Source organism: Ceratotherium simum, chromosome 6 (genome assembly GCF_057802395.1).
Source record: "Ceratotherium simum simum isolate JZ-2026a chromosome 6, ASM5780239v1, whole genome shotgun sequence".
Classification (NCBI taxonomy): Eukaryota; Metazoa; Chordata; class Mammalia; order Perissodactyla; family Rhinocerotidae; genus Ceratotherium; species Ceratotherium simum.
This window is the reverse complement of record NC_141905.1, coordinates 29,234,590-29,244,505: the sequence shown is the minus strand read 5'-3', so window position 1 is coordinate 29,244,505 and position 9,916 is coordinate 29,234,590. Positions and strand designations below refer to the sequence as shown.

The following is a 9,916-nucleotide window of genomic DNA, read 5'->3' as shown; positions in this document are numbered from 1 at the left end:
AAAAAGAATATAAATGGTATTTAAAGCTATGGGACTAGATGCACCAGGGAAGTGAGTGTAGATAGGGAAGAGTAGAAGTCTGATGACTGAGCCCTGTGACACCCCAGTATTTAGAGGTCTGGAAGAGGAGAAGAATCCAGGAAAGGAGACTGAAGCAGCAGCTCGTCAGGTAAGAAAATGAGTTATCTCAGAAGCTAAGGGAAGCACGTTTCAAGAGGGAGGGAGGGGCCAAATGTTGGCAAACCCTGTGGAGGCGCCAAGCAATATGAAGACTTGAGAAATGACCAATGGGTTTTACAATGTGGAGGTCCGTGGCGACCTTGACAAGTTTGCTCTCAGTGGACGGTAGAGGTGGAAGTCCAACAGGAATGGATTCAAGAGAGTGAGGGTGAGGAAGAAACAGATTGGTAGTGGAGAGGAATGTGGGGAAGTTTTTGGGGTTTTTTTTCCTTTAAGATGGGATATATTATAGCATTCTGTAATAGGAATTATTTAATTGGGCAAGAAATTTTGGTAATGAAGGAAAGACAGGAGACAATTACAGGAATAGACAGAGGAGGTGGGATCTGGGGCACAAGTAAGAGGATGGCTGTAGATAGCTGCATGGACGACTCATTGATGTTCAGGAGGGAAGGCAGTGTGGCTGGTACACTGCGAGCCGGCTGGTCGATGTGGAAGTGGGAACATGAGGAAGTTCTTTTTAGATAGCTTTTATTTTTTCAGTGTAATAAGCAGCAAGTCCATGGCCTTCTCAGCTACATGCTCACTCCTTGGAAATTTCTTCACATCCAACCTTCCTTTCCATTCCCACTGTTCCCTTCCCAATGCAAACAGGCCTCCAAGCTGGCCTGTTAGAGACTATCCTGGGGGTGAAGAAATCAGCCCCTCCTTGATAATACAGCCCTACACTTAGAAAACGTTAAAGTCTTCACAAAGTGATAGGTCCTTAATATGTGTTAATGGATGAACACTGGGACGTCTTTCAAGGAGCCTCTCTGAAGTCTGTTGACCTAGGACTGCAATGTCCGTCTTCCCCTCTGCTGCTAAGTATCATGAGGTCTCGTCTTCTCCAGCCAACCACAGGTACTTCACTTTGTGAAGAGGGTACTCACGTATGAAGGCAGGCCTGTAATTTTGTTGGGTTAAGGAAGTGGACTGTGATTGCCCGGCTACTGGCTGGTAAGCCCTCCTCTCCTTTCATGCAGTGCATATAAATGACAAAATCTTATTTAAATTTTGAGTTTGTAGTCAGTGATTTGGCTTGGTTGGCAGGGTCTGGAGCAGTAAGGATCTGGACAGGCGGGTGGAGCGTGTGTGCTGGGACTTCTTTATGCCTTATTTTCACAGTCTTCTTCTTCCCTCCCCTCTGCTGCTGAGCTCTGTCTCTGAACTGATTCATTTTGGAAAGGCTTTGTTGTTTCAGAAGGGATTATAAACTGAGCCTGAATGCTGGTCTTTTCAGCCTCCATGTTATCACTCCCTGCCTTTCTTACAGATCTCAAACTGGGTCTCTTGTTTTTTGTCCTGAGACAATTTGACTTCCTATGGGCTTTGGATTTTCTCAGGTCAAAGGCCAGGAAAAGAGGCACACTCCTGCTCAGTCCATGTTAAACATTATGGTCTTTGGTCTATAAATTTTGTTTAGAAATGGATCTGGTGTGCCAGGGCTGACTGAACTTAACAGTTTCTCCTTGATAGTTCTTGAAATCAAAATGTCATGATTTTGATCTAAGGAAAAAATTAGAAACTTCTATCCTGACTAGCTGGAATCATGGTATCTGTGGGAGGATGAGGGGTATAAAGAGAGACAAATCCTTAATTGTCTCCACAGCCATCCAGGAGAAGTCACTGGGAAAATGAATCTCCAAATAAATCTCAACACCTCATTTTGCTCCTAGAGCTGAAACCACCCTTGTAGTAGGTGACCACCAGCCTCCAGATTTCTCTCCTCTGGGGACACCAAGAATTCACAGTCTGACCTTAACATGCTTTAATCTCCCATTGTACCCTCCCCATCTCTACTAAGATACATTTCATCCCACCCCATCTATCTGCCTGACCTCCTTAATTATCTTTTCCATCTATCTAAGTCTAACTTCTTCAGGGCTCAGCTTAAACTCATTCTCCTCTATGAAGAAATACAATTAATTTAATCAGGTGTCTGAACTGAAAGACAGGCACCATGCAGAGCTTTAGGGATTCAGAGATGCACCATGCATAAAGGACAGAACCTGACATCAGGGAGCTCACAGTCTAGTAAAGGAGCTAGATATTAAAAGAATTAGAGGACAGTGTGGTAAGTACAACAGTGGGCTCGTATGTAAGCTGGAGGAGGCTCAGAAGAGGGAGCTGCTGGTTGTGTGTGTAGGATTGGAAAGGCTTTCTGGGGTAGATGACAACTGAGCCAGGGTCTGAGGCTGAGAAAGGGTGTTCTCCTCCATGAGCTCTCCCTGCTTTGAATTTCCATAGCACTTAAGCCTGGCCCCTCCATTGACACCCATCTTGACTGCCCTGCACAGTTGGTACCCTTTGTTTGTGATCCTGTCTCCAGCTAAACCAAGATGGAGTTCTTGCTCTCGTGTTCCCTGTGGCCTCAGCACAAGGCCTGATACTTAATAGTGGATCAATATGTATTTGTTAAATGAATAGAATAAATGAATCTCAGAGCAGGTTTTTCTCTCCCCAAACACTTGATCCAGAGTTTCCCTGAGCTAGCTAGGGGGATAAATTCCTTCCTAAGGCTTCAGGAAGAATTACCAAGTCCATGGAGTATCCTCCACTCCTGTCCTTTGCTCTTTTGCTCCCTGGCTCCCCAGTGTCCCTTGCTCCCTCCAAATGTGACCGACCAAGACCTCCCTTTAGAGGGCTCCAGGCTCCAAAATCTCTCCCTGAAGAAACTACCCTTATTGATTAAACAACAGTATACAGTGGAATACCATGCAGCTGTGGGAATGGTTGGGAATGAGGCTTTCCAATGTATGCCTTTTTTATGTAAGTTTGATTTTGGATACGTGAATGTTTACCTATTAAAAAAAAAAAAGAAAATCTAAACCTCACATTGGAGATGAAAATTCACCCAAGAATGTGAATGACTGATAATTGAATTTTAAATTTGAGCTTCAATAAATTGTTGAATGAACATATGAATATTTCCCCATAGCATCTCTGGAACTCCACTTCAGTCTCTTGCTCTCTCTCCTTCTCCCCAGAGAAGGAAGAGCCCTTGACACCTAGCGAGGACCAGAGGCTGGAAAGATAAGGGCACAGGGAGTCCTTTCTAGCAAACTTGTCTGTCTCAGGGATATCCCACCAAGTACAGGTTCTTTGATTAACAGTCTTTTCACTTTGATGGTCTCTATTCCCAGCCTCCCTTGGGGAAGAGATGGAGCTGGTTTTATGAAACTGATTCAGACTTCATGTGTTCATGGTTAGTTGGCCTTGAAATTGGGATAGCCCAGGTTTTTTAGGAGATTCCCAAACCATATCTCCATTCTAGACTCTTGTATCCAGACTCATATCTACCTACTAGATACTTCTACTGGAATGTCTCTCAGGCACCTCAACAGGTCAAAAAATTGCCTTATCAACCTCCACCCAAACCTGGTTCTCTCAGCCTGCCAATCCCACTGTAGAGCACTATCATACATCCAGTTACCCAAACAGAAATCTGGGCTTCATCCTTAATTATTCCCTCTCCCTTATCATCCTCCACTTTATATGCCCCACCCTTACCCCCCAGGCCTGACCTAAACATCTGCCAAATTGGTTAGCAACTCTCCAACTCTGCAGCCATTCCTCTAATCCTGGCTTCCAGCATCGGTTAACTGGATTATTACCGCAGTCTCCAACCTGGATCCCACTCCAATCCATTTTTGGCATTGCAGGCAGAGTCATCATTCTAAAATGCAAAGCTCATTATGTCATTTTCCTGCTTAAAACCCTAATGGCTCCTAATTATCATTAAGATAAAAGTCCAAACTCCTTATTGGGGCTTACAGGGTCCTATGGGACTTGGTCCTATTTTTTTTTTTTTTTATCCCTCATATATATCTGGGTTTGGTACTTTTTCTCATAGATTTTTAACTACAGATTCAATTTATTATAGTCTATTCAGATTTTTAATTTTTTCTTGTGCCTGTTTGGTAAGTTATATTTTCTAGGAAACTATCCATTTCAAATTTATTGGCATAAAGTTGCTCACAATATTATTATTTTTTAAACTGCTGTAGTATCTAGTTATATACATTTTAAAATTCCTAATATTATTTATTTTTGCTCTTTTGTTATTTTTTTGTTTGGGTTTTAATCTGTTCTTTTTCCAACTTCTTGAAGCAGATGCTTAGCTTATTAATTAATAATAAGCTCATCTTCTGTAAATAAGTATGGAAGCTGTTAAGAAGTTTATGTTTCCCTTTAGCTGTGTCCCACAAGTTTTAATATCTTGTATTTTCATTATCATATTCAGTTCTAAGCATTTTAAAATTTCCATCATGATTTTTTCTATAAGCTATGAGTTATAAGTGTGTTTTAAAATATCTAAATGTATTTTTTATTTTTATTTTTTGTGAATGACTGCCATCTTAATTAATTCTTGGGTCACAAAATCACTCCCCAGTCTGTACTGGATACTCCCTAGAACTTCAGTTCCCAGAATGAAACATGCTTTTCTGGCCTTTGGACCTTTGCACACTTGGTACCCTCTGCCTGGACACTCCCCCTTCCCCCTTTGCTAACTCCTACTCAACTCTCAGATCTCAGTATTTTTTTTTTTTTTAAAGAAGTATTTTATTTTTTATTTTTTTGGTGAGGAAGATTAGCCCAGAGCTAACATCTGTTGCCAATCCTCCTCTTTTAGCTGAGGAAGATTGGCCCTGAGCTAACATCTGTGACCACCTTCCTCCACTTTATATGTGGGATGCTGCCACAGCAAGGCTTGATAAGCAGTGTGTAGGTCGGCGCCTGGGATCTGAATGTGTGAGCCCCGGCCACTCAAGTGGAGCACACGAACTTAACCACTACGCCACCAGGCTGGCCCTTCAGTATTTTTTTTTTTGTGTGTGAGAAAGCTCAGCCCTGAGCTAACATCTGTGCTAATCCTCCTCTTTTTGCTGAGGAAGACCGGCTCTGAGCTAACATCTATTGCCAATCCTCCTCCTTTTTTTTTTCCCCCAAAGCCCCAGTAGATAGTTGTATGTCATAGTTGCACATCCTTCTAGTTGCTGTATGTGGAACATGGCCTCAGCATGGCCGGAGAAGCAGTGCGTTGGTGCGCGCCCGGGATCCGAACCTGGGCCGCCAGTAGCGGAGCGCGTGCACCCAACCGCTAAGCCATGGGGCCGGCCCCCCTCAGTATTTTTTTAATTAAAAAAAAAATCATTTCCTCTGCAAGCCTGCCTTGAACTTCCAAATCTGGATTAGATGGCCTTTCTGTTTTTCTAAGTGCTCTCATAGCAGCCTGTATTTAACTTTATTGCTTCTTTTCCCTGTTTTCCTCACTAGAATGCAAACTCCTTGAAGACCTTGCTCAGTGCCTGGCACAAAGTAGGTGATCAGCAAAAAGTTGCAGAATGAATAGCTTATACCCTCTCACTTGCTGGTAAAAATTCCCATTCTGGAGCCTCAGAGAACAATCCATGAGCATTGCTCCTTTCCTCCTCTCAATTATAGTCATATCCACAGTGTCCTTCTTCCTGGTTATGGTCCACCTCTGGCTTTTCATCCCACCCCGCCCTGCCCCATGCCACCCAGGTCCCCGGGAGGCCTTTTCTTTGGAGCAGGGCTGGGGCTAGGCTGGACTCCCCTCTCCTGCTGCAGGCCAGTGAGTCCCCGCGCTGAGGCTTCTTGCCAGCATGGCACCTGAAGCCTGAAAGCTAAACTCTGACTCTGCTCCCTCCTTCCTTTCCTGAGCTGCTTGTTGGGGCTGTGGGGCTTGGAGAGGATGCTCTGGCTGGGGGACCATGCTGCTGTCCCTTCCTCCTTGTCTAGTAGCAGTTGTTGCCTGGACCTCTCCTTTTTTTTTTTTTTTAAAGATTTTGTTTATTCATTTTTTCCCCCCAAAGCCCCAGCAGATAGTTGTATGTCATAGGTTCACACCCTTCTAGTTGCTGTACATGGGACTCGGCCTCACGTTGGAGGGAGAAGTGGTGCCTTGGGGCGTGCCCGGGATCCGAACCCGGGCCGCCAGCATCAGAGCGCACGCACTTAACCGCTAAGCCACGGAGCCAGCCCTGGACCTCTCCTTTGTCTCAGAGTCCGATTCAGTTCTAGTGTATGTGCTTCAACCAGAGCTAAAACTAGGTGGGGCACTAAAAGCTATCAGAATGATCATTTCTGAAGATCACGCATGTTCTTAAGTCTCTTTTCCTTAGTAACTCTCTCTTCATTTTCTCCCTGCTTGTCCTTGTGGATGATGCTGAGCCCAAGGTCAAGAAAGCCCAGCAACCTGACTTTCTTTCCCTCCCTGAAGCCTAAGGGCTAGAACTGGAGAAAGAGTTATTTTTGTTTTTAAAGAAGTAGAGAACAGTAACATCAGAAGTAGAGAACGGCTGTAGGTGTGTGGGAGGAATTTGAGGCACTGCTAGGATCACTTTTTCATTGTCCAAGAATTATTGTTAAATTAGCTTTTGGTGGTCGACTGTTTCTTTGATCATGTCACTACTTTGGGTCTGAACTTTGTGGGTGACAATCTCACAAAAATTACATCCAATTACAGCCAGTATTGTTATGGGTGGGTAAGGGGTCCTAAAGGAAGGGCTACTAGTCTTCTCTAGAAAAGGATCAAGGAGGGCTACTTAAGGAGGGGACAGTTTGAGCTGAGTCTTGAAGGAGGAGGGGAAGGTTATTCTAACTAGGTAGAAGAGACAATTTGAACAGAAAGAGAAGCACAAATCAGCCTTTTGTATTCCCAAATGCACCCAGCCTACCCCTAAACTCTGCCCATTAAAATCCTCTCAGCCTACCCATATACCACCTTGCTCCAGGACTTCCTTGGGGGACTTTGGCCTCTTCTGGGTGACTTGGCTTGTACCTCTCACCCACGTTTACCCTATTGTGCCAAAGTGTGGACGTCCTATCTTCTCGGGCACCTGTTCCTCCTCTGCTTCCCCAGGCACTCCTAGGAGCTAATGGAGTTTAGTTGGATTGCACGTACCTGTGACAGCTGCCCTTGACCTTGGGTTTCAAGATGTTGCAAGTGAGATCCTTACCCTTTCCTGCTATGCTCTGGCTTTCAGATTCAGTAAACCCAGGCCCATCAGCAGATCTCTTCTTATAGGGGAATGAATGCCCCATGAAAGCTGTGAGTGGGACTTCTATTTCAGGCTGGAGAAATGAGGATTGGGGAAAAAAGTGATTTTGGGATTCTGGGACAAATTTAAGGAAAGCACACATTTTGCTGATGCCTCGGCCCTGGGGCAATGAGCAAGGCAAAAGCTACACTTGGGTAACAGGAATACATACCCCAAGACAGGAAAGGGTGGGAGACAGATAAGGCAAACTCCTTTGAGAGATAATCTAATCTGCATCCAGAAAGGATGTTAGAAGTGAGGTTGTTAAGTTGCTCTGGAGAAAATTCTGGTATTGGTACTGTTCTTGTGGAGCCACAGGTGCAGACGCAGGCCTCTGCTCTTCTCTGGCAGATAAGCACTCCCTACCAACTTCCAGGACTTGTAGGAAGCACTGGGTTTTGGTGTGGTAGTTCTGTTACACTGGACTTGAGACTCTGTCATGCCCAGGAGCATTACCTGGAGGTTCTGGAGGCTGTAGCAATTCTGGAGGAGAGATGAAGGAGAGGCTTTTGGATCTGGAAGATGACTTAGAGCCCATTAAGCTCAACCCTACCTGTCATTTTACACAGGAGGAAACAGATGGGAAATTACTTGCCTACTCAAGGCCATATGGAGTTAGCGGCAGAGTTGAGTTCATATACAACACTGGTTGCTATGGTTCTTAAAACTTAGGTCCACCATACCAGATGATTCCTCCTATCTCCACCACCTCATCTTCGTTCCTTATTGTGGGGCATGAGTAATCAAGGACTATGTACCCTGGCCCAGGATGAAATGCTATCCAAACTGTGCTGGGACGCTGCCACTACTAACCTACAAATGCCCTCACTTTTTGTTTGTGTGGAACATTGCCTTTCAACAGGAAGAACCAGATTCTGGTAGAAAGAAAAACGGTCTGCTGGTAGCTGGATCTCAAACCCAGTGGAGAAGTGAAATGAAAAAGGCCCCAGGGGATCCTAAAATAAAGGAGACAAGAACCTTTGGGGGGTTTACTGCAAACTGTTGTAATTAAAGTGATATTTTACAAGTGTTTAAAACAGAAGGCAAATAGACTCTGAGCCAGGCCTCAGCCTTGGAGGCACACTCCCGGAGGGGGAATGGCACTTGCAGAGAAATGAACTTAATCACTGCTGCTCATTAAGGACAGGGTTGTGGTGGAGTCTTCTTAGGGAGCCTGAGAGGAAAAGAAGGGAGTGGAGAGAGCCATGAAGCAGCTGCTTTAAATTCTGAATCTTGCTCTGTTACACTGTGCATATCACCTTCCTGGAGCAGGTCTCAGAGCCACCCTGGGGACTGACACAGATCCTTCCTGTGGCCAGGCTTCCCACCAGCTCAGGGTGCCTGGGTTGTCCTCATTATCATTCATCACAAATTTCCTTTGGCCTGCCAGAGGTTTTCCCAACTTGTAGCTTAAAAACACCAGCAGGAGGAAAAGTAAGGAATGTTCTTGTTAATAGAAATCCACAGCAAAGATGACTTGACAGTGGGATGTTTCCCAGGGTTGGCAGGTATGTAGATGGTTCCCTGCATTCTTCATCCATAGGGTACTTGAATGGGTAGTGCTGTCGAAGGTGCCAAAGGTGTGAGCTTCTAGGACTTGCTCATGTTTTTGAGAACCTCTGGGGATTATCATTCGGCAGAATAAGAGCCTAGCAGAACACTGGGACAGGGAAGGGGGGAGAGGGAAACTGGTTGAATCCTGAGATTATTCCCAGGAGGAAGGGAGCACTACTTCCAGAAATAGCAGCAAGAAGGGCTGTGCCAAGGCTCTGCTCAAGGGGCCAGGGTTCCTGGGGTGGAGAGGTGGCCCCTCTTGCACTTTTGGGTTACTGTTTAGGTAAAGCAAAGTCCCAGGCAGTTTCCTGTGCACACTTCCACATGGCCTGCATGAGGCGGGTGAAGCCCATGTCTTTGGGCTTCTCCAGGCCTCTCATCAGCCGTTGCTTCATGATGGAAACAAATTCCTTATTGCTCAGCTCCCCATTGCCTAGAGAAAGAGGCAAATACAACAAGGATAAGTGAAGGCCTTAGAACAAAGACTGAGAAAATTCCATCGCTCACACAACGTGGGTTCCAAAGCCCAGTGCTCTCTCACAGCCAAATTCAGTTCTCTTGGCTTAAAATGAACTGGTTTGCTCCTTCCTTGATGTTTCCGACTCCAACTCAATGATAGTTCAGTGCAGTGTGACAAAAATTGACTGAGAATATATTGTTTGTCATGTTCTGTGCTAGGTGTTGAGAATAAAGAGAGAAACAGACTTTGTCCCTTGAAATACTCCCAGGTTGTGGGAGGGACAAATACCTTATTTCACCAGTTTGGTAAATGCCATGATGGGGTAAACAGAGGATGTTATGGGGGCACAGAGGAACAATATCTTACCCAAGTGGGGGGTGGTGTAAGTCCAGATCAGTAAAGATTTCCTTGAGTGACCCCTAAGTTGAATCCCAAAGGATAAGCAGGAATTGGCCAAGTAAGAGGGAGTGAGGGGGAGGCATTCCAGGTAGTGGTAGTAGCATGAGCAAAGGCACAGGCAGGAAGCAGCATGGCTGCTGGAGAACGACAAGTAGTTACGCATTGCTGGACACACAGAGGCAGGCAAGTAAACTAAAGAGGCAGGCAGGAGACAGGT

The 9,916-nt window shown here is 45.1% G+C and overlaps 1 protein-coding gene across 3 annotated transcripts in view; it reads right to left on the bottom strand.

The window, feature by feature from the left end:
• Window positions 1-4,452: 4,452 nt before the first annotated feature.
• MICU1 (mitochondrial calcium uptake 1) overlaps window positions 4,453-9,916 on the bottom strand; it is a 252,362-nt gene continuing 246,898 nt past the window's right edge. For 2 of the 3 annotated variants that reach the window (XM_087432045.1, XM_004426996.3), the window contains one exon: window positions 4,453-9,273. In XM_087432045.1, the coding sequence (XP_087288171.1) occupies window positions 9,113-9,273 (161 nt within the window). In that variant the 3' untranslated portion in view covers window positions 4,453-9,112. The remainder of the gene's footprint in view (window positions 9,274-9,916) is intronic. The other variant, XR_015552458.1, reaches the window with a different exon arrangement.